At 33.2% G+C, this 25,982-nt stretch overlaps 1 protein-coding gene across 4 annotated transcripts in view; it reads right to left on the reverse strand.

The window, feature by feature from the left end:
* Nbeal1 (neurobeachin like 1) overlaps nucleotides 1-25,982 on the reverse strand; it is a 187,922-nt gene that overhangs the window by 70,861 nt on the left and 91,079 nt on the right. For all 4 annotated transcript variants that reach the window (XM_071618886.1, XM_071618885.1, XM_071618884.1 and 1 more), the window contains 13 exons: nucleotides 19,866-19,955; nucleotides 18,861-19,029; nucleotides 18,141-18,274; nucleotides 17,513-17,672; nucleotides 17,304-17,406; nucleotides 16,258-16,414; nucleotides 13,914-14,072; nucleotides 11,753-11,912; nucleotides 8,692-8,780; nucleotides 5,385-5,957; nucleotides 4,781-4,956; nucleotides 3,714-3,867; nucleotides 3,298-3,426 (listed from right to left, as the gene is read on the reverse strand). In XM_071618886.1, coding sequence (XP_071474987.1) covers nucleotides 3,298-3,426; nucleotides 3,714-3,867; nucleotides 4,781-4,956; nucleotides 5,385-5,957; nucleotides 8,692-8,780; nucleotides 11,753-11,912; nucleotides 13,914-14,072; nucleotides 16,258-16,414; nucleotides 17,304-17,406; nucleotides 17,513-17,672; nucleotides 18,141-18,274; nucleotides 18,861-19,029; nucleotides 19,866-19,955 — 2,253 coding nt within the window. The remainder of the gene's footprint in view (nucleotides 1-3,297; nucleotides 3,427-3,713; nucleotides 3,868-4,780; nucleotides 4,957-5,384; nucleotides 5,958-8,691; nucleotides 8,781-11,752; nucleotides 11,913-13,913; nucleotides 14,073-16,257; nucleotides 16,415-17,303; nucleotides 17,407-17,512; nucleotides 17,673-18,140; nucleotides 18,275-18,860; nucleotides 19,030-19,865; nucleotides 19,956-25,982) is intronic.

The following is a 25,982-nucleotide window of genomic DNA, read 5'->3' on the forward strand; positions in this document are numbered from 1 at the left end:
ATCTAAGACTTCAAAGCAGAAAAAATTACATAACTGTGCCTCCTTTTCCCTTAACTCCATAACCTTATTTTCAATTATTATCTCCAATGTAAAGAAGAGCAAAAGAAAATAAGAAATTTTGAGAATCAGACAGCACTTCAAGATTGTTTTTGTGCCAAAAGCTAGTCTTATTAGTACCAACAGATCTTTGCAGGTCAAGGTAATAAGAGACTACAGGCAGTATTTCCATGCAAATATTAACAAAGCAAATAGCACTGGAAGAAATAATTTCTAAGACAGTTCAAAGCTTTAACTTCTCTACTACAAAAGTGAAGCTCCACTACCCTCCTCATATCCCCAATCCCCAATTTAGTCTTTGAATCTAAAGAAACTTAATTTATATATATATATATATATATGTATATATATATATATATACATATATATATATATAAATATAAATATAAAAAATACATAAAAGAATATAAAATAAGTGATAAAATCCCTACATCCCGGAAACAAATGTTAATATTCAGTATTAGATCAGTATTTGCTGGATATTAATATTTGGTATTAGCAATAACTTTTTTATCAAGTGCTTTTAAAAATACTGTACACATAAAAAGTTGAATATCAAGTGCTTTGCTTTTAAATGAATATCATGGCACTCAACAGCTCTACATTTATACATTTATTTAAAAGTATTAAGGTACTTTGAATAAGTACCAGATAATTTCCTTGGCCTTAATTTTGGATATACACATACCACATAATACATGTTCCTCTGGCCCACATTATAAAGCACATTAGTGTCACCTGAGAAATTACAAAAAATAGTGAATAAATTACTATGGGTGATGCCTTACATAGGTATTTTTAAAAAGCTTCTCTAGGTGATTTCATGTGCAGTCAGGGATGAGAATCACTGAGCTTAAAAAAACAAAAACAAAAACAAAAACCCTGGAAAAACAGGGAATCTAACTAGAGATTATATTCTGTATCTGAATAGCCACATAATCCTACTTTGGAGATAAGCTGGGATATCTTGGTTTTTATACAAAAAAATCTCATAACACTTATATTTTGGTCCTATTCTTTAAAATGCACAGCCTCACATAATTGCACTTTTATATCTGAAAGAGTAAAATTAAGCAGCAGGCTATTGAGAAATATTTGAGATAACTAACTACTGGTAGATAGGATTAGCCTCATCTGTAAGTGCTATACTTGTTTGCTTATTGAGTAAGTATTTATAGAGCTCCTAGGAAGAGAAGGCACTGGATATTTAATGGTGAACTACAGAAACAGACATTTTGCCCAGGGTAATGCCATCAAATAAAAAAACACCAAGGGTAACTACATGTAAAACAAAAAAAAAAAAAAAAATAGTTCTAACATCTAAAATAAATAAGTACCTTGCATGTTAGCTGCAACTGCTTGGACAATCATTAGGCTAATATTAATAAAAAGGCCAAAAAAGCTATCCTTGTTCTATTTCTGGTGGAAGAAAAAAAAAGATACTATGATGAACATAAAAGTGTATAAGGATTGTAGTAGTTAGATTATCATAGGATATAGTATCAGTAGGATTAATAGACAAAGAACAAATTATTTTTTAACGTTCTTAGTTTGTGTACTTTCAAATAGTACTTTAAAACTGTACAATTCAAACTTTTACCATCATGTGTCTTTTTTTTAATATTTATTTTTTAGTTGTAGTTGGTCACAATATCTTTATTTTTTTATGTATTTTAATGTGGTGCTGAGGATCAAACCCAGGGCCTCACACATGCTAGGCAAGCACACTACCACTGAACCACAACCCCAGCCCCACCATCATGTGTCTTAATACCCATTTTCCTGTTTAGTTTTTCTGCCAAACAATGAAATTCTATAGTGAATATGATACTTTCATGAAGAAGAGGGGGTATAAACTATTTAATAAAGTAACAGAGGAATATTAGTTTATATAACAGTAAGAGAAAGAAAAAGAACTCAAAATATCCAAATAAATGACAATTTTGATAATATAAAAAAGATATTCATAGAAAACTATACAATAGGAAGGAAATATATACTATAACATTAATAGTGTTTTCTCTTAAGGTATGGAATGTTGAATAACTTACTTTTTACCTCTTTATGCTGTTGTGTTTATTCTCCAATAAGCATGTGTTATACTTATGATCAGAAGGAAGTATTCACTAAAAAATATAATTATCAGATTGTGGTCTCTTTTTCCTTGGTATTGGGATCAAAACCAGAGGCCTTCTATCCATTTTATTTTATTTTGAGACAGGGTTTTGTTAAGTTGCTGAAGCTGGCCTCAAACTTAAGATCTAACTCACTAGTTGATTGGATTACAGGTGTGCACCACTACACCAGGCAGATTATGGTAAAAATAGGGCAACCTTAAGTCAGAATTGTAACTTTTCTCTGTTTTTAGCAATATTATACCTAGTTTATCAACAGCATTAGAAACCAGACCCACCCTGAACACAAATACAAAAAGCTATGGGATACTTATGATGAATCCAACTCATGTCTCATAAGCACCCAATGTAAACAGAAACATGACAGACTAAAATTCACATAGAACTTTTCCAACCTTGTAAACTTTAAATATTCTTTATGAATATATTTAGCTTCTGTTTACTTCTAAAATCTACCACGTTGATTATCCTGTTAGGTATTTGGTGTTTGGTGAGTGTAAAAAATATGAAATACAATGTAAAATTGTGGATTAGTAAAATAGCATGAAAGGACCAATATAAAAAATAATTTTCTTAAAAATGCAAGCCCTAGGGTTGGGGATGTAGCTCAGTGGTTGAGTGCTTGTCTCGAATGTGTGAGGCACCGGGTTCAATCCTTAGCACCACATAAAAATAAATAAATAAATAAATAATATTGTGTCCATCTAAACTAAAAACAAACAAACAAAAATTTTTAAAATGTAAGCGCTAAACTGTGTGTGTAATATATACATATATATGTAAACATAATCTATGCAGACTGTCTAGGACCTTGCAAGCTACACTAAATGTAGATGATATGAACAATGCTTTTAATATAAGCTATGAGTAAATCCTATAAAAGGAAACCTTAAAATTACATGGAGTCATAAATATGAGGAAGAAATAGTCAATTAACTACATTTCAAGCTCCTTTCCGATCTCACAAAATTGAAATTTCAAGTGAACTTATGAATATTTTTTGAACTAATAAAACAGAGTACTGAAAAGGCATTATCATTTAGTTATTACAGAAATAACTATACCACATCCAAGTACAGAAAATAATATAAAAGAATTGACAAACCTGCAAACTGCCCCTTCCAATGAATCCCAGAAGCATCTGAATCTGAATTTGAGAGAGCTTTACCCACGCTGGATTCTGAGAATACCAGACTGACAGAGAATCAAAGAGCAGCATGATATCCTCTAAAAGCTATCATAAAAGAAAATTTGAGAAATAAAAGCATTCAGTTTTTAATTTACTGATAGTGTGTTTTTCCAAACACTAACACAAATCATAAATATTTGAAAACTAGTCCAATATACATCTGGCAAAAGTCAAAATAATCATACTAGCAATATTTAACAAAATCTGTGACAGTTCATCATATCTAATCCCTGCTTACTGCATTTAATGCTCTAAAAAGAGGAGATGAAAAATTTATTTCTTTGAATAATCCTTAACTACCCAAAATATAATTTCAAAGAGCTATTACCGACCTTCTCAGTCCACATGCTTGAGTTAACTAGTCCCTCTGACTGCAGAAAGTCCTGTACGATCATCATGAGTCGGAAGGCATTTTCAGCAGTTACTGAATTAGCTTTTGTTTCTCTGTTTTCTGTGACCGCCCACTCTAACATCTTCTGTAGTAAACTAAATGTAAAACAAAGTCCTCTTAAAACCATTGTAAGGGGCTGGGGTTGTAGCTGAGTGGTGGAGCACTTGCCTTGCATGGGTGAGGCACTGGGTTAGATCCTCAGTACCACATAAAAATAAATATATAAAATAAACGTAATGTGTCCATCTACAATTAAAAATATTTTTAAAGAAAACATTGTAACATTACGTTCATTTTATTTCATCTGATGATCAAAGTAATTCACTGGATATTCCTGTAGATCTAATTTAACAATAAAGAAGGAACTTTTTAATGTTTGGAGTATCTGCCTTTAATACACTTAATATTAAAAGTCAGTTACCTATTTTGCTTGTCTACAGAAAGGCCAACAAAATAATTTCACATTCTAGTCTCTATAAGATATTTAAAATAGTTTCTATAACAACTAGATATTGGGAAAGTTATGGAAGAAAGCTTTATTATGTCTTAGAGAGGATCTAAGAAAATCAAAGAGGTAACTCTTCCTAGTATGCTATTGCTACAAAGTCCTGTCATCTACAAGGAACACTAAATATTTCAGAGAAATATTTATGAAAACACTACTTCGTTCTTTAGCATGCAAACATTTAAATTTGGACAAGCCCATTTTAAATGCATCAAGTCCTGAGATTCTACAGAAAACAATTTAAATAAAAAAAGTAAAATCATTTAAAACTCAATCTACAAAAGATTTAAGTATTCTCACATTAGTTAGTTTTGTATTTCTCTCTAGATTCTACAAGAATGGTAAAAGATAGGAAAGGAAATTGAATATGGTTTCTTCCTTTCCCCCCTATGAATATTGAATAATGAATACTGAGTGTTTAATAACTGATGTTATTTTAGACTCATATCTACTACTAAAGGAGGGTTAAAATAAAAAAAAAAAAACACTAACTGAATGCTTACATTAGTTTTATTTCATCTGATGGTCGAAGTAGCTCATTGGATATTCCTGGTTTAGTTAGTGCTGAAAATACTTGTCCCCGTTCAGTCCAAGTATCATCATCAGACTTTTCTAGTCCCTTACACAATACATAACTTAAAATATCTGTCACCAACTGAAGAAGCTCCTCCTCACATCTCTATAAAAATGATAAAGTAATATTAAATTATTGAAGAAAGGGAAGTGTTACAGCATTTCATAATCATCATTACATATACTGACAAATTGTGTAACATGTTTTTAAAATGCCTTGAACCTGGAACTTCAGTAGTCCCTGGAGATTCAAGTTGTATAGACACAGCTTTGTTCTTAAGACATAGGGTTGGGGATGCAGCTCAGTGGTAGAGTGCTTGCTTAGCATGCAGGAGGCCCTGAGTATGATTCCCAGCACCACAAAAAGAAATATACAATCTAGTGACTTCCAGACTTCTAAACCTTAAATCATGAGACTTAGAAAATGAATATAATATGAAATTGTTAATAATTGATCACACATTGCTAAGAATTACAAGTATATAAATGACATATGAAAATAAAAACACCATTTGGAAAAATAAGGAATTTTACCTCTTGGCTTTCAAGTAAAGAGAAGTCGTCATTAAAGCCATTATCACTTGTGATGCTACTCTCTTTGTCAGACTGAACAGAAAATGATTTAGTAGACTCTATTGGGGATGGCGTGCTAGGTAGGCTATCCGGCATTTGATTTCCACTATCACTCAGTTCGTATGAATCAACTCCAGTGAGATCTAAACTCAAATGTGAAGGGTTACCATGCCAGAATTCTTTCTGATTCTCTGACTTGAAAGACAATTCTCCCACAGAACTATCTTCTTGAAACAATGGTGCATTTGAATCTAGAGAGTGTCTATCCTCCAAACTCCACTGATCTGAAGACACACTAGCTGAAGCAAAAGAGTTGAGTTTTTCCTCATCTGTCTTTTCATCGAAGTTCCTCTTAATATCATCAGTTGACATATTTTTATTTTCTTTCATTAAAACAGCCCTGCTGTGTTTATGAAGAGAATTTTCATTTTCAAAATTTTCTTTTAAAAGAAGTCTAACTAGGGTGTCTTGCCAACCCACTTGTTGTGACATCTGATGTGCTGCATCTGGCTGGGACTGCAAAATCTGTAAAATCTGCAAAGAAATTAAGAAACAAAATTCTTCAAAAAGAACACAGTACTTTTTATCAAAAAGTCTCTTTTCAGTTATTTTAATGACATTGTAATTTAATGGGAAAATGCAGAAGGATATACTTTCAAAGATTATGTTTTTAATCAGATTGTAAACTGTTTGGAGAACTGACATTGTAGATCCAATTAATCATGTACAAAGTAGGGATGTACTAAAACATTTGTGAAAGATAAAAAAGGAAAATTAAAATGATTCTCCACATGCCAAAATATACCTGTTACTAGTCTGACTTGTTCAGAGACAAAGTATAAATAGGATGATGGTATAAGTAAAATATAAAAATAAACTGATATTCTCAACAAAATATTTTCCATGAGCCTACTACATATATTCAGCAAATATTATTGACTACTACAATGGTACAGTACACTTTTAGGCCTAGGGTTTATGGGAGTGAATAGGACACACAGGTTCTGCGACAGAACCTTGGTATACATTCTTGTATACCAAGAATGATGTTTTCTCATCTCACTTTCTTTTTTTTCTGAGAAAAATTTTTTTTCCAGTTAGTACATTACACAAATGAAACAAAAACTAAACATTAATTCCAAAAACTTAATTCCAACAAGACGGATGTGTTAGCTGACATTAGTTGAGATTAAACAGTAGACACTGGCACAGCAATATGCATAATCTCTACCATCTAACTGATTTTAATTTTTTTGAATGAAAATAAGTTCTTAAAAAAAAAAAACAGCCAGAAATTCAGTGAAGATCTTTAAGGCATTTTTATCACAAAGTCAATAAACTTCTATATAGATGAAAAGAACTTTGGCTCCCAGAGGATTGAGTATCTTTCTTAACAGAAGTTCTAATTTTGACAAGTCTCACAGTAGGATATGAATAATGTTGAAAGGAATTTTAATATTAATAGTAATATCTTAGTGTGGTGACATACTCTTGACATTCCAGCATCTCAGAAGGCTCAGTGAGGGGAATCACAAATTGAAGGTTAGTCTGAGCAACTTAGCAAGACCCTGACTTAAAGTAAAAATTAAGAAGGCTGGGAGTATAGCTTAGCAGTAAAGTGTCCCTGGGTTCACCCATAGTGCCACCAAAAAAAAAAAAAAAAAAAGTTCCAATATATGTTGATAGAGAAAGCAATGAGTCACATTACATGGGAAGTTTCTCTCTTCACTAATATCATCAGTCAGCAAGTTACTATTATTCTACTGCAGAATACAACTGTTTTAAGATTAAGCTTTGCTTAGCAAAAAAACTTTTCATGATTTTATAACTTCAAAGACTTCATAAAATATGACTTCTATTTTTCATATACATAATAGATATAAGCCAAGCTATACTGAGAGTTGTTTTTATCTAATCACACCCTGAAAGAAAAGAACCAATTCACATGAAACATTTCAAATTCTTAGGATTGAGCATAAAGGGAAAGAGTCACCATCACACACTGTAGAAATGGAAGTGGTAAGGTTGTTTTGAAGGACAATAGGGTAGAAATCCATCAAAATGTAAAATATGAATACCCTATGACACAACAATTCTGTTCCACGGAGACTGTCCTAAGATGTATTATTACAAATAAGCAAAGAGACATAAAAAAGATGTTCTTCACATCAGTTTATAACATGGAAAAACAAGAAACACCTTAAATATCAATAAGGAAAGAGATGATAGTCTATAGAAGAACCATACAATGAAAAACTACACAGTTATTAAAGAAAAGATATCCAGGGCTAGGGCTGTAGCTCAGTAGTAGAGTGCTTGCCTAGCACATGTGAGACACTGGGTTCAATCCTCAGCACCACATAAAAATAAATAAATAAAATAAAGGTATTGCATCTACCTACAACTAAATGAAATATTTTTTTAAAAAAAGACAAAATTTTGGGCTACTGTTGTGGCTCAGTGGCAGAGTGCTTGCCTTGCATACGTGAGGCACTGAGTTTGATCCTCAGTACCACATTAAAAATAAATAAGTAAAACAAAACAAAACAAAAAGACAAGATATCCATTTCTATATATACATTTGTTAAAACTACAGAAAAAGTACTATCACATAATTGGGAGATAATAATTAGAAAGCAAATAGTAGACTGGTTAGGGGTTACCAGTGGAGGGGAGAAAAGATTATGATCAGAAAGAGGTGAACAAGATAACTACTTCTTTTTAAATTTTTTAGTTGTCAATGGACCTTTATTTTATTTATTTATATGTGGTGCTGAGAATCAAACTCAAGTGCCTCACACATAGGCAAGTACTCTACCACTGAGCCACAACCCCAGCCCCCAATATCTACCTCTAAAGGTTAAATGTGTACTCAAGACAAATCATTGTTAAAACACTTATAAACAACAACAACAAAAACTTCTGCAATGTTGATAAGATTTAGAAATCCTAAAATATGGTATATCAATTAAAAATCATCAAAATCATTGAAGGTTCTTGTTAAATCTCTTCTCTGATAATGAATTTTTGACTCTGAAAAGGAAATATTTCCAGAAGTCCTGTATAACTAAAAAAACAAATTTTCATACTGATTACTTATGATCACATGAAGTAATACACTTTAAGAAGGAAATTGTATATTTACAAAATAATATCATTTGTAAAATTAGTGAAATTAAAATTCTCATCTATTGCAAAATGCACAATGCCAAAGTTTTTCACAGTATGGTGATGTTACTGTTAAAACAGATCTTGAAAGTTTACGAACCTTTCTGCAGAGGACCACTCTGACATTTACATATGTCCTGTGAGATATATAAACCACAGATAACAGATCTTTGAAATTAGTAACAGGATCTATGGTGGGGAAAAAAAACAAAAAGTTAAAATTAAGTTTCTTGGACAGTCAAAGAAAAAACTGTAGGTATTATTTGTACAAATATTAAAGTAATAGTCTCATTTTCAAAAAAGAATTATAGACAGTCAAATTTTACCAGAAAATAACAACAAATAAAAAACCAAGTTTTAGACTGTTTGACACCCTCCTGAGTCAACCTTTAATTACTGTTCCTTTCTTAATTGCATGAAAATGAAAACACTGTCCATACTGAATGGCTGTAATACTATTTTTATCTTATGTCTTATCAATGAAATTGTAAATCACAAGATAAAGAAACTTATCTTGTACTCAACTCCCTTCCCCAGCACTGGGCATAAATTCTAGTTTGTAGTAAGTACTGAAAAAAGTTTATTACAAAATATTAAAATATAAAAAAGATATCTGGCCTGGCGCAGTGGTGCACGCCTGTAATCCCAGTGGCTGAGGCAGGAGGATCTCAAGTTCAAAGCCAGCCTGAGCAACTTAGAAAGACTATAAGCAACTCAAAGTGAGATCCTGTTTCTAAATAAAATATAAAAAAGGACTGGAGATGTGGCTCAGTGGTTAAGTGGCCCTGGGTTCAATCCTTGGTACCAAAAGCAACAATGCCTTTATTTTTATGTGGTGCTAAAGGATTGAACCCAGAGCCTCACCTGTACCAGGCAAGCACTCTACTACTAAGTGACAACCCCAGCCCCTCTTGATTGCTTTTTAGCTTAATATTATCCCACTTAATGACTCTTGATTTTACTTCTTGCACTTTAGGAGTCTCATTGAGGAAGTCAGTTCTTAAGCCAACATGATGGAGTGTTAGGTCTATCTTCTATTAGATATAGGGTTTTTAATCTAATGTCTAAGTCTTTGATCCACTTTGAGTGGATTTTTTTGAAGGATGAGAGATAGGGGTTCAATTTCACTTTGCTACATATGGATTTCCAGTTGTCCCAGCAACATTTGTTGAAGAGCTTATGTTTTTGACAATGCTTATAATGCCTTTGTCTAATAGAGATAACTATTTATGTGGGTTTGTCTCTGTATCTTCTATTCTGGTTCCATTGGTTTTCATGTCCGCTTTCATGCTAACATCATGCTGTTTTTTGTTACTATAGCTCTGGAGTACAATCTCACCTCAGCTAGTGCATAAATCTTCAGGATATATAAAGAAATAAAAAAACTTAGCACCAAAAAACAAATAATCCAATCAATAAGTGGGCAAAGAAACTCAATAGACACTTAATAGAAAAAGAAAAACGAATGGTTAACAAGTATATGAAAAAACGTTCAACATTTCTAGCAAGGACTGGGAATGTGGCTTTTTAGAGAAATTTACATTAAAACTACTAAGATTTCATCTCACTCTAGTCAAAATGGCAATTATTAAAAATACAAGTAACAATAAGTGTTGGCTAGGATGTAGCAAAAAAAGGTACACTACTCATTTCTGGTGGTACTGCAAATGTGGTGCAACCCCTATGGAAAGCAGTATGGAGAGTCCTCAGAAAACTGGAGTGGAACACCGTTTGATCCACTTATCCCACTGCTCAGCATATACCCAAAGGACTTAAAATTAGCATACTACAGCAACATAGCCACATCAATGTTTATAGAAGCTCAATTCACAACAGCTAAGCTATGGAACCAACCTAGGTGCACTTCAACAGACGAATGAATAAAGAAAATGTAGTATAAATACACAATGGACTATTACTCAGCCCTAAAAAAGAATGACTTTATGACTTGCCAGTAAATGGATGGATCTGGAGACGATCATGCTAAGTGAAATAAGCCAATTATGAACGCCAAAGGCCAAATGTTCTGATATGCAGATACTAGCAGACAATGGGAGGTGAGGGGAGAACAGAAGTTCACTGGATTGGAGAAAGGGAATGAAGGAAGGGAGGGGTGATGGGAACAGGAAAAACAGTAGAATAAATTTGACATAACTTTACTATATTCATATGTGAATACAGCACCAGTGAAACTCTACATCATGTAAAACCACAAGAAGGGGATCCTAATTAGAATAAGTTATACCATGTATGTTTAATATGTCAAAATATCTTCTACTACGAACATCATTATCCTAGGTATGCGTAAATGGCACATGTGGGGAGACTCTACATAATGTACAACCAGAGAAATGAAAAGTTGTTTTCCATTTATGTACAATGAATTAAAAAGCTTTCTGCTATCATGTATAACTGATTAGAACTAATAAAAAAATTTAAAAATGTTTATTTTATGCATAACAAAACGTAAGAAAAATGTAAGTAAGTAGTGAGAATGGACAAAATAACTATAAAATACTAAAAAAAAAAAAAAACCCTAGTGTCTATAAAATACTAAAAAAAAAAAAAAAAACAACAAAACCCTAGTGTCATGTATACCTAAAAAGAAAACCAACAAAAAAGAACACCTGAAATTAATTTTCATTTTGCTTTTAAGAACCTTTTTTTTGTGGGGCGGGGGCAGTACTATGGATTGAACCCAGGGGCATTTCACCACTGAGCTACATCCCCTCCCTTTTTATTTTGTATCTTGAGACAGGGTCTCACTAAGTTGCTTAGGGCTTTACTGCTTTGCTGAGGCTGGCTTTGAACTTGTGACCCTCCAGCCTCAGCCTCCCAGTCACTGGGATTACAGGCATGCACCACTGCAACCAGCAAGAAAAAGAATATTTTGTATATACTTTTCTCTAATGTCCTTTTCTTTTATAAGGACCCAGTTATTAATTTGATCTCTCAGTCAATACACATTTACAAAGTAAGGCAATATGCTATATGCCCTGGGGAGTCCATAACAACAAAATTGTAGAGACTTAGTAGCTAGGAAAGGCCCCGCTGAATCAAACAACAGGTTAATTTAAAAAGCAATCTGAGAAAAGAAGTAAAAAAGTCTTTCAGGAAACACTATTTCTTAAATGTATTAGTATTATTAGCCTTAGTCATACCTGTATTTATGATTTGATTGGTAAGGTTTTTAATGAGAGAAGTATTAATTGATGCTTCATTAAGGAGGAGTCCCAATCCTGAGTATCCAACTTCTCTAAGTCGAATACGTTGTTTACTACGTTCATAAACATTTGTGCATTTCAACATCTGTTCCATAACCTGGTCAAAACAAGTAATATATTCTTCTCAGTATAGAGAACTTAAACAATTTGTCACAAGTTAATACTGAATAAAATATTACAACACATTGGATTTTGGAGTATCAAAAATCCAAAATCCAATGTGTTGTAATATTAAGTATATTAATGTAATGTGTTGTAATATTAAGTATATTAAGTATAAGAAAACACCTGAGTGCTAAAAAAGAGAGATACTTCCTTATTAAGCTATTATTAAAAAATGAATTTAGGAATTAACTGGACTGAAACACATTTGCATATGAGTGATTATTATGTTTGAAATTTTAGTTCAAACATGTCAAATGAAAAACATGTATACATGTAGCTAATAAAAGGAACAAGACACCTCTGAATCAATCTAGTAGCCTATGTAACAGGTATAAAAATAATTTTCAAAAATGAGAAAATATTTATGAAGTAAACAAACCCATATGCTAACATGGGGCACTGAATTAGCACCATATTTCTAAGTGGAGGTCAACATTTTCCAAGAGAGGTTTATCATCTTATATGAATGGATCATTCAGGCTGAATATCATGAACAATCTCTGTAAGATTGTTTTTGGAAAAATATGATTTAGCCAGATTGCCAATTTGAGGCGAGTCTCAGCAATCTAAAGTGATCCTGTCTCAAAATAAAATAGGCTGTGGATGTACCTCAGTGGAAGAGTGCCTCTGAATTCAATCCTCAGTACTGGGGTGTATGAAGGAGTAAAGAAAAAACATTTAATCTCTATACAGGAACCCTAGTGAGGGCAGATGCTTTAAAAAGCAGCTTCATGGCCTGGAGTTGTGGCTTAGTGGTAGAGTGCTTACCTAGCACACATGAGGCCTTGAGCTTGATTCTCAGCACCACATATAAATAAATAAAAGTCTATTGACAACTAAAAAAAATTAAAAGAAAAAATAATTTTAAAAAAAGCAGCTTGAATAGAGGCTGTTTCTGATTGCCTTTACTGTACCCTTGTCTACTAAAATTTAAGGATTTCAGACATAGGCAATCCAAACATAATCCTGTAAGTAGACTTCATAATGTAACTCTAAATATGAACAAACAACTGCCACCAAGCAATTAAGTATAATGAACAAGAGAATAAAAAAAATGCATTATGGTGGTATTTATGACTGACCCCTGTACTTTTAGTTAACAAAAAGGTGAAGTAGATGGTTTCGGCCAAAGTTCAAAGTTTTGGATATTGTGGATAGCTTAATAAAATATATCCTATGTCCTTTGATAAGTTACTAACCTCTCTGACTTCAGTTTCTTCACCAGTAAAATGGAAATACATATAATACCCTCTTCCTAAATTGTTGCAAGGATTAAGGAAGCTAATATAATAAAACTGCTTAGTGCCTGACACAACCATGGGTACCATATGAAGTTAGTATTATAAACTGTTAAAATGTTCTGAATGGCCTACCCAGACTCACTCTACTCAGAGAAGACATGAGAAGTTTTATACTGAGGATGGCTGACAATTATCTCCACTGAGATAATTTATTAAATAGTTTAGGTATGTTTCTGTTTTGCTTTGATCTTATGGTTAAGGGGATCAAATTGCTGGTCTCATATGTGCTAAGCAAGTACTCTACCATGTATTTATATCCACAGTTCAAAACATTTTTTTTTTTCTTTTGGCAAGGGATACCAGGGATTGAACTTAGAGGCACTTGACCAGTAAGCCACATCCCCAGCCCTATTTTGTATTTTTTTTAGAGACAAGGTCTCACTGAATTACTTTGCGTATCACCATTGCTGAGGCTAGCTTTGAACTCGCAATCCTCCTGCCTTAGCCTCCCAATATGATTGTTTTTTAAATATGCAAACAAGTAACATGAAATATATCTATTAAAATGAAAGAAACTTAAAATTAGAAAGAGATATGAAAAAGAACTTACAGTCATAGAATGGCTATGTTGCAATCAAATCCCCATTCTCACAAATACTACCAAATAAAAAGATGCTTACAAATGTTTGTACCTTAAAAATGATTTCTCTTAGTCTGTCAGAGTACTTCTGATTTAACAGCAAGGCATAAAGTATGTCAGCATTTCCTGGTTCAAACAGCAGCAAGAAAAGCTGACCTCTAGTTGGGCTGGTACACAGGAGACTGAAGAGTACATCCAAAATTCCCAAGAGCTTTTGAAGGTAAAAAAACAACAAAAGAGAACCACCTCTATGTATATACAAGAACAAGTGAAGTCATAAACCATGAATAGTTGTTTAATTCAATTCTACACACCCTAATGCTTGAGCTCAACTGCACTGTCTGATATGTTCTGAACCAGCCTTGCTTTACTCCAGACATGCTGTTGGCTTATTCCATTTTCTCTTGCACATCCTCTTGCTATACATATCTGACACCTTTTTTTTTTTAACTTTATAAAATGCCAACCATCAGATATTTTATTATGGCAATGAAAAATAAACAAAAACAAAGTCATCTTTTGATGTGGCTCCATCTCCTTCCTCCTGGTCACAACCAAGTTGACCTTTCACCTCTCTTAATTCTCTGGCCATTCATTTAACCACACTTTGACCTCTGTGCTTTTCTACTCCCAGTGCATGGTGAGTCCTTAACCTTTCAACACCTCTTAAAACCATATATCACATATCCCATGTTGTCCATTTGAAAAGGCATCTCTTCCTTAAAGCTTTTTTGTGAAATCTTCCCAGGATTTATATATGTTATCTTTCTCACAGATCTCTGTATTAGATATTAACATATATGTCTCTGCTTCATAGGTATTTGGTAAACTTTTACTGCCTCCTGCCCCCATGAGGCTTAAAAATAAGAACAATAATTCATTCATCATTAAATTAACTGCAATGTCTAATATTATTCTGTATACACAGTAAGTTTTGACAAAATAACTCTTGACTGAATTGACCAAAAAATTATCACTGTTCATGAATCAGACACAGCTACCATGAAGTGTAACTGTTCATCACTCTGAATAATGAAAAAATTTTGAAGTCCAATCTTGTAGGAAAACATCTGTATAATACCAATTATGAAGTCATGTAACCACTGACTCAATAAACTTACATTCAGAAGCAAAGTACTTTAGGGAACATAAATTAAGGTTACTCAAATTTAAGGTATTGGTCATATACTAAAAAATAAACACTGGAATTCAGAAAATATTTGGATTCCAGTTCCAGGTATATTAGCTGTGTGACTTTTTAAATTGTCATACAATCTCTTTGAATATACATTTTCAAAAGTATAAATGAAAAGAGTCATTCTTTGTCTGTGCATTTTACATCAGTAGGTCTCAAATTTTACCACATGCTCTAAAAGAACCTGGAGGGGCTTAATTTTGTAGTTGAATCAGTAGTAGATAGTATTTACATGTCTTTCACTTGTTTTTCAGACATGGATCTCGCTATGTTGCCCAGGTTAGTTTTGAACTTCTAGGTTCAAGAGACCCTCCTATCTCAGCCTTGCAGTACCTGGGACTACAAGCCCACACAACCACATCTAGCTTGCACCTACATGTCTAACAAGCCTCCCGGTTAAAGTATGTAAGGGACTAGAAGCTAAGAACTACTACTTTAAAGGATAGTTCTGAGGATTAAAAAAGATAGTATATGTAAGAGTATTTTGAAAACAGATAAATATTTACAATTTATTTCTTATGCAACATGTTTATGAACTTATCTTTATATTCATGTTAAAAATCTACTCAGTCTAATAGAATAAGTTATACTTCACATATGTACATTCTGCCAAAATACATTCCACTGTCATGTGTAACTAAAAAAAAATTTTAAGTTATCTATGTGGAAAAAAAAATCTACCCAGCAGCCAGGCATGGTGGCACACACTGTGATCCCAGTGACTCGGGAGGCTGAAGCAGGAGGACGATGAATTCAAACCCAGCCTCAGCAACTTAATTGAGGCCCTGAGCAACTCAGTGAGACCCTGTCTCTCATATAAAAGAAGACTGGGAATGTGGCTCGGTGGTTAGGTGCCCCTGGGTTCAATCCCTGGTACCAAAAAAAAAAAAAAAAACACCCAGTAAATTTGATGATACACATACACCATGTAGGCCATGAAAACAGACTTCAGAATTGCCAGATAAAGCCTGTATTTCCACATTTTTACACTTTTGAGCTAAATAAAACACTAAATTATAATATCATCTACTTATTAAAGTTTCAGACAGTAAATAAAATTCAGTTATTTAATTATGTAATATTGTATGTGACATTACATAATCTTATTCTTGAAATAATTAAGGAAATATGTAAGTTAACAAGATGAGAGAACAACTTAAATATTAAAAAGAAAGATTAGATTAGATCCCTGGCATAATACCTGTTCTTCTTCATTAGTAGCAGCTATGTAACACATTATGCTTTGTATCTCTTCATGAGTTCCACCCTTGCATAGAAAATATTTAATTAGTCCATACAAAGATGTCCTTATTGTTCGAATGTCATCAAGAGATAGCTCATTACATTTATAACTACTCCTAAAAGAGAAAAACAGAAGCATAATTGAAAATTTAACTTGTAACACTTTTGTACATTTCATATGAAAGAATTCTTAGTTTAAAAAGAGACCTTTCCACATAATTATTATAATTCATGGTAATTTTGGCTTGTTTTTCTTTTTTTAATATTTTTTAGTTGCCAGTGGATTTTTTACTTTGTTTATTTATATGTGGCACTGAGGATTGAACCCAGGGCCTCACACATGCCAGGCAAGCACTCTACCACTGAGCCACAACCACAGCCCCTTGTTTTTCTTTTTAAGGAAAATCTTTTGTAGTGTTTTAGTGACAAAATTAAAAATATTAAAACAGCTTACATTTATACAACACTATGTAGCACACAGAATTGTATGTGCTTTTTATATTAGTAACTTATGTTACTAATGTAAATCACCATAGGAAGGTTTTAGTTTGTTTGTTTTTTGTTTTAGAGGGAAGGGGATACCGGGGATTGACCACTGAGACACATCCCCAACCCTTTTTGGGTTTTATTTTGAGACCGGGTCTTGCTAAGTTGCTTGCGGTCTTACTAAATTGCTGAGGCTGGTTTTGAAATTGAGATCCTCCTGCCTCAGCCTCCAGATTACAGGTGTGCACCACCACGCCTGGCAGAGGTTTTACTTTTCACAGGGGAAGAAACCTCAAGCACAGAAAATTTGGGTAATCTGCTTAAAGCTACACAATTAGTGAAACCAATATTCAAAACTGGTATATGTAGATCAATTAGTCATCCTTTTAACCTCCAAACTATCCTGCTTCTCTGAAGTTAAAGGATATTAGAATCACTAGTAGTGAGAAAATCTACCCATTCCAGTCAAGTAGCAGAATAAAAATATAACAACCTAAGGAAGGATCAAGACTGTCATACCCATAATAAATCCTAAGTGTATCAAGGAGAAACTGCACACCATATTTCTTTCGGAAAATTCTCCTGCTATCTTTAATGATGGTTGAAAGATATTGTATATGACCTAAAATAGAAAATTCACTTGTAAATGATGTTATCTACAATAATCACAGACATAGTTATAAATTTCTAAAATTTCTACAAAATTTTATCAAATAGCCTGCTCTCACCAATTCGAAAGGGAAAATCTCCTCGATTCCAAATACGGAAGTCAAAGAGTAAATACTGATACATTTGTTGCAGGAGTGGCATATTTTTCTCTAATGATACCTGTTCAATTAGTAATTGAATTGCCATCAATACATTGACATCCATTAAGGTGCCTGGTACCTGAAATCAAACAGAAAAGGGTTCCATAAAATTCAATTTAAATAGCTACTATTAAATTACAATTTTAAATCAATAATTTGGAATATCTACTAAAATGTAAAAATTTTTAAACCTAGGATATAAAATATAAACAACTCAATTTTTCTGATGTAACTCTAGAACACATTTTTCTAATGTCATATTCTTAAAATAGTCTTATATTTCTCAAACATTCCAAATAATAAAGATAACAAAGCCATATACTTCAAAGATTATATACTGTTATATAAATAAGTACCTCTTGTATAATACAATTCCATGAAAGTTTTTAAAAGGTGCCACTGAAACAAATCTTCCTCATTAATATAATTTGAAGATGTAACACTACAATCTTTAGTAATGTATTTATTTAGTAGGAAGTACAGAATCCCAACACCAACTGCTAATTATAGTCATCAGCTGTATCAACCCCATGTTAGATTGGCTTACCTTCTGAAGTAAGGCACCAAGAGTTGCAACTCCATGGGAGTGAATAAGATTATCCTGGTTGATGGGATGTCTCTGAATAAAGTGCTTTATAATCAAGATAAATGTTGCAACCAGATTTTTCTCTAGTCTTGACTCTATGGAAATGAGAACATGTCATTAATTATCATAATTCATCACTTTTATTTCCATTTTCTATTCTCCATATCATAATGCATACTGTAACAAAAAAGAAATTTAGTTCAAAAGTTTGCTTCCAGGCTGGAGTTGTGCTCAGAGGTAGAACACTTGCCTGGCATAAGTGAAGCCCTGGGTTTGATCCTCAGCACCACATATAAATAAATAAAACAAAAGATCCATTGAAAATTAAAACAAAACAAAACAAAAAAAAGTTTGCTTCCAAAGGTGATTTGTACAATGAAATAAAAAAAGCAGCAATAGCATGTTGTATACTTACATGTATATGTAAATATTTTCTCTACCACAAATTTAATGATATAGTATTTTTCACAGTATACTAAGAGAATAATATAAGGATTGTCAGAGTAAAACCACCACCTTAACTGTTTGACCAAAGTATTATAAATTTCCCGAACTTTATTAGTAAAGTTAGGGCAGCTGCTACTTTTATAAATGATTAAATTTTTTCTAATACCGGTATTTATTTTTCAATTAATTCTCAAATTTTTCAATGACCACTTTGTGTTAACATCATCTTAATACCTGATGCTTTTGTGGAGGTCAGTAACATACAATCTCCCTCTACAGGTGTTATCAATTCAGGAACTATGCTTTCATCCATTCCTTCAGGAATTGGTCCTTCACTAAAGTGGCTTATTTGTTCCAATAAAGGAAAGAGTACATTTAATCCACCTATGCAGTTGATGATGTCCTGAAAAGAAAAATCATAATTTCTTAGTCTTATAAAACAAGAACAAAGGTGTCATTTGGTATATACATAGCATATATAAAGTTACAATTTGTCACTAATATATAGGATAGCCTAAATTGAGGGATCCCTGGTGAGAGCAGGTGTCTAATAGAAAAGAGATAATCAATGAAATCTCTAGGAAGATTATATGCCATACAATTTTAGGGATTAAATATGTTTTTTTTTTAGTTGAAGTTGGACATGATACATTTATTTTATTTTTATTTATTTATTTATTTTTATGTGGTGCTGAGGATTGAACCCAAGGCCTCACATGTCCTAGGCGAGCTCTCTACCACTGAGCCACAACCCCAGCCCCAAGGTATTAAATATCTTAATACACTAAAATAGCATACTTACAGAGATTGTTATACTCATGGAAGAGTTTATAAAGGTAAATATGTTTCCTGTGAATCAGATATTCCACTGCTATAGTCATTAAGCTACTTATTTATCCTTCAAACTTCACATCTGTATAACATTTTAAGTGAGACCTATTACTTAAATCAATCTGGAGATGTTTATAAGATAAAACCTTGCAGGGCATGGTGGTGGCACACACTTGTAATCCCAGAGGATGGCAAATTCAATGTCAGCCTCAGCAACTGAGCAAGGCCTAAGCAACTTAGTGAGATTGTCTCAAAAATAAAAAAGGGACACAGATATGGTTCATTGGCAAATTGCTTGGGTTAAATCCCCAGTACCCCCCCCCAAAAAAAAAAAAGCCTTTAAAAGGATCATTAAACTTAAACTTACTTAGATTATACTATGTTGCCCATCATTTATTATTAATTTACCTTAATATCCCAGTTCACTACTTTGTTTCCTGTTAATCTTCCATGCAAACAATTAGTAGATAAATCAAGGCAGATTGAATTTTTGCAAGCCTAAGAATAAAAGAAAATATACAACAAAAATTAGAACAAAACCTAACTTTAACCATATAAGAAACATTACACCACCATTTTAAAAGATAAACAATGAGAAGGTGCCTACCATTTAATTTTCTTTCTTTATCCCTTTATCCCTTTATCCCCCTACCTCCAAGGACCAGGGTTTTGAACCCAGGGTCTCATACATGCTTGGCAAGCACTGAGCTACATCTCCACCTTTCTTTAAAATCTTTACATAACATCTTGCTATATTCTCAGGGTGGCCATGAATTTGTGATTCTCCTGCTTTCATCTCCTAAGTAGCCTATATTACAGGTGTATGCCACCACACTTGGCCCATCTGAGTTTTAATATTACTGTTCTCTGAACGTCTCTTAAAGAATCAGGGACTACATCTTAAAGCACTTACTTATAAGGCTAGGATTGTGGCCCAGTGGTAGAATGCCTGCCTAGCATGTGTGAGGCACTGGGTTTGATCCTCAGCACCACATAAAAATAAATAAATAAAATGAATGTCTATTAACAACTAAAAAAAAAAATTTAAAAAGCATTTACTTATCAAAATCAGGTCACTGAGTCTTATCAAATGATTAATGAACTAACTGTAACTCCTCAATCACTTGAATTTAAATTTTTTTCTTTTTTAAATCAATATATGCAAACAGACTTATGACTTTTAAAAAAATCAGCTGGACATGGTGGTGCATGCCTGTAATCTCAGCTGCTTGGGAGGCTGAGGCAGGAGGACTGCCAGATTAAGGCCACCCTGGGCAATTTAGTGAGAACTTGTCTCAAAAATAATAAATAAAAAGGGCTGGGGATGTAGCTCAGCTATGGTATAGCATGCTGGGGATCAGTCTTCAGAACTAAAAAAAAAATCAATATTTAAATCCCATTACTACTTTCCTAGGCACAATTTCTCAAATCTGAGATAGAGCCGGGTGTGGTGGCATATGCCTGTAATCCCAGCAGCTACGAAGGCTGAGACAGGAGGATTTCAAGTTCAAAGCCAGCCTCCGCAATGGTGAGGCACTTAGCAACTCAGTGAGACCCTGTCTCTAAACAAAATACAAAATAGTCTGGGGTTGTGGCTCAGTGGTTGAATGCCCCAGAGTTCAATCTCTGGTAGCAAAAGAAAAAAAAAGTGAGAGAAATCACAAAAGAATATATTTTATTTGATTATATGAAAATCCAATTGTGGCTATAAGACACTATTTACCTGTGTATTAAAGACACAATTATGATTTAATTCAGAGTAAGAATTTAATCTGTAATTCAAAAAGTTATTAAAAACCATTTAACTTCCTTTCATGAAGTCATGTAACTTCACACTAAAATCTGAATCTTCAAGTAATGAAACATCTTTGCATTTGATTCCCATTCCAAAAGAAAAGAACATACATGATATAGCTATTGCTTTCCTCTTGGGAAACTGAGAAAATTTAATTTAAAAAAGAATATTTAGCAGTCTATGTCAATCTCAGAGCAGAAATGTCTTCTTCCAGCTGCTTCTTTGAGCACTCTTTACATATGACCTCTCTTAACACGGTAATCTCCTAATGATATGACTGCCTACAGTCTCTTACCTTTCCAATCCAACTTTTGTACTGTAGTTCAAGAACTTTTTTCTAAAATGCAAACCTTAACATTCTACTCTTCTGTGTAAACTCCTTAACCTGGCATACAAGGTTTGCTATAATCTGGTCTCTACTTCCTCTCTAAACTCATTTCCTGACATATCTTCCCCTGCTCAGATACATACATGTAAAACCCTGTTTTATAGTCTATGCCTTTGTAGATGCTGCTCACTGTGAATTCCTCTTTAATCCTGCCTTTTAAGATACAACTCCAATCTCCCTAGAAGAACCAACCATTCCCTGCTTGTATATACGCTACATTTTGTACAGAACTGCAACACAGAAATACTGTATAATGGTTCAAGATATGCACTGATCATACTGGATTGTGAATTTAGCATTATCGTTCACTAGAATTATAAATCTAGTCAATATACTTATCTTTACTGAGCCTAACAAAAAAGAAAGCTTAGAAAAGATACAGATAATACTATATACATCTCAGGGCTTTTGTGAAGATTAAGTCAAACAGTATAGTAGTTAATATATTATAAACACATAATGAATGATAGCTAAAAAATTCAAAAAATTATATTACACTTTTTTACATATTTATCTCACTTTAGATAGCAAGATTCGTAAAAGCTAGACTTAAGTCTTAAGGTATTCCTCTTTGTTTCCTAAGAATTTTCACAATTCTTGTCAGTTTATTGAGTGTCAAAGAAAAGACAATCAATTGTGAACAAATAAATGACTAAACACCCCCTGCAAAAGAGGGCAAAAATGAAAACACTGATGACTACTGAACAATTCCATACAGCCGCTTTTAGCAAACTGTCATTTGTTAATAACTGAGTTATTTTAAAAAATGTTTTATGCTCAAATGACTTAGGAAATAAAAGATAAAACTAAATGAAAGGGGTTTTGGGGGGGAGGTAGGATTTTTAAACTTTCTCAAATTTTCTAAGAGGGCTATAAAGAATACAACAGCTCTACAAATTTATTTAACCATAGAATCCTTGTATCATGATATACCACAGTTTTGGAGAAACACTCCTTCAGTATACTGTTTTACTTATTATGATATAAGTCATATTGCATTTCTTGGGGAAAAAACAAGGTAATAGCTATTTTAAAAAATATATAAAATTGAAAATTTAACTTTGAATAGTATAAAATTATGAACAAATAAATGACTAAACACCCCTGCAAAAGAGGACAAAAATGAAAACACTGATGACTACTGAACAATTCCAACAATTCCATAATACCTTAAATTATTAAGTTCAAAAGTATTTTAAAAGTGTAGCTGGGTAAACAAATATATATCATTGGTAAAATGAAAAGCAAACAGAAGATACAAAACTCGAGAAATGTTATAAACAACACAATGCAAGGACCTCGAAAGGGTCCAAGGTAATTTTTTAAATACTAATAAATATTTTAGGACAAACTGAATATAGAGTCATATATGAAATTATGGATCAGTTTCTCATGTTGGTAAGTGGTTATATAGAAATATTAGGGATGAAGTTTTGATAGCTATGTTTGTTATTGTTATTTTAGGTTCTGGAGATTTAACCCAGAGGCACTTTACCAAAGCTACATTCCTAGCCTCCATTTTTTATAATTTTTATTTTTTATTTTGAGACAGGGTCTCACTAAGGGCCTCCATGAATTGCTGAGGCTGATCCTTAATTTACAATCCTCTGATTTCAACCTCTAGAGCTGCTGGGATTACAGGCAAGCACCACCTCATCCAGCCTGACAGCTATGTTAATTTCCTTTCACAAATGATTTGAGATAGCCAGAAAGTACGGCAAAATGTTAATAACTGGTGAATTTACATGTACAGAATACTGCATATCACTTTACTATTATTTTGACTTTTCTGTAGGCTTGAAATTTTTCAAAATAAAAGGCATTTCTGTACATCAGTGACAAATCCTCAGAAAGAGAAACTAGGAAAACCACCCTATTTATAATAGCCTCAAAAAAAAATAAATAAAATACTTGGGAATCATCTGAATGAAAGAGGTGAAAGACCTCTACAATGAAAACTACAGAACTAAAGAAAGAAATTAAAGACGAGCTTAGAAAATGGAAAGATCTCCTTGTTCTTGGATAGGCAGAAATAATATTGTCAAAATGACCATATTACCAAAAGCACTATACAGATTCAATGCAATCCCAATCAAAATCCCAATGACATCCCTCTTAGAAATAGAAAAAGCAATCATGAAATCCATCTGGAAAAATATAACAGACCCAGAATAGTTAAAGCAATCCATAGCAAGAAGAGTGAAGCTATGGGTAATAAGGGGGAAGGGGGTAGAGGGTAGGACTGATGGTGGAATGAGTTAGACATAACTACCCTATTATGGCATTACTATTCCAGAACTTAAATTATACTGCAGAGCAATAGTAACAGAAACAGCATGGTATTGGCACCAAAATAGACCTGTAGACCAATGGTACAGAATAGAGAACACAGACACTAACCCTAATAACTACAGTTATCTTATATTAAACAAAGGTACCAAAAACATACATTGGAGAAAAGATAGCCACTTCAACAAATGGTGCTGGGAAAACTGGAAATCCACATGTAACAAAATAAAATTAAATCTCTCTCTCTCACCATGCACAAAACTCAACTCAAAGTAGATCAAGGACCTAGGAATTAAACCAGAGACCTTGCACCTAATGGAAGAAAAAGTAGGCCCAAATCTCAATCAATAAATGAGATGGATTCAAGCTAAAAAGCTTCTTTTCAGCAAAATAAATAGTCAGTGAGGTGAGTAAAGAGCCTACAGAAAGGGACCAAATTTTACCACAAGCCCATCAGATACAGCACTAATCTCTAAGATATATAAAGCACCCAAAAACCTTAACACCAAGAAAACAAATTACCCAATCAATAAATGGGCCAAGGAACTGAACAGACATTTCTCAGAATATACAATCAATCAACAAATATATGAAAAAATGTTCAACATCTCTAGCAAATAAAGAAATCAAATCAAAACTACTCTAAGATTTCATCTCACACCAGTCAGAATGGCAGCTATCAAGAATACAGTCAACAATAAGTGTTGGCAAGGATGTGGGGGAAAAGAACACTCATACATTGCTGATGGGACTGCAAATTGATGCTGCCAATCTGGAAAGCAATATGGATATTCCTTGGAAAACTTGGAATGGAACCACCATTTGACCCGGCTATCCCAGTCTTCGGTTTATATCCGAAGGACTTAAAAACAGCCTAATACAGGGATACAGTCATATCAGTGTTTATAGCAGCACAATTCACAATAGCTAAATTGTGGAACCAACCCAGGTGCCCTTCAGTAAATGAATGGATAGGGAAAATTTGTTATATATACACAATGGAATATTACTCAGCATTAAAAGAAAATAAAATCATAGCATTTGCAGGTAATGAAGTTGGAGAATATAATGCTAAGTGAAGTAAGCCAATCCCAAAAAACCAAAGGCTGAATGTTTTCTTTGATATGAGGATGCTGACTCATAATGGCGATGGGGAGGAACATGGGAGGAATGGAGAAAATTTAGATAGGGTAAAGGGGAGGGAGGGGAATAAGGGGGAAGGAGTGTTTAAAAAAAAAAAGACACAAATGGTGTGAAAATACTTTGCATACAGTGACTTGAAAAACTGTGCCCTATACGTGTAATATGAAATGAATTGCATTTTGCCATCATGTATAACAAATTAGAATAAAAAAATAACTTAATAAAGAAAAAATGAAAACAAAAAGTTGGGAGAGGGCTGGGGATATGGCTCAAGCGGTAGCGTGCTCGCCTGGCGTGTGTGCGGCCCGGGTTCGATCCTCAGCACCACATACAAAAAAAGATGTTGTGTCTGCCGAGAACTAACTAAATAATTAAAAAAAAAAAAAGTTGGGAGAAAATAAAACTAATCACTTCATTTTATTAGGTCAGATATAACAAATACACATTCAAAAGTAATAATTATGATTATATGCCAGATTGCTATAACATATAATCTCCCACTACCAAAGCATCTCTGAGTCAACATAATATTTAATATAATGAACACAACTGATGTTTATAATACTTCTCCCTTTTCTTTCCTCCCAGTTCTAACTTTTATCTTCCGTCCCTCTATCCTTGCTGACTTCAAGTACTTTCATTAGATAAGTCCTTGAAGTAAAAAGGATGACAGGCATATAGTAAGTTTCTTTTTTCTCCTTTAGTAAACATTTCTTTTTTCCCTTCATTCTTCTCTCCCTCTTTTGCTGAATCACGTTTTTTTAAAAAATACCAAAGTTTGAGCACATTTCTGTTTCATCTCTCCTTCCAGAAAGTTTAGGTGAACACATGTTCAAATCTGGTTCATTTACTGAATTCAGTTCATTAGTACAAATTCCAACTACAACTATTTCCATTTACACTACTGGAA

This window comes from Marmota flaviventris, chromosome 11, assembly GCF_047511675.1.
Source record: "Marmota flaviventris isolate mMarFla1 chromosome 11, mMarFla1.hap1, whole genome shotgun sequence".
In the NCBI taxonomy this organism is placed as follows: domain Eukaryota; kingdom Metazoa; phylum Chordata; class Mammalia; order Rodentia; family Sciuridae; genus Marmota; species Marmota flaviventris.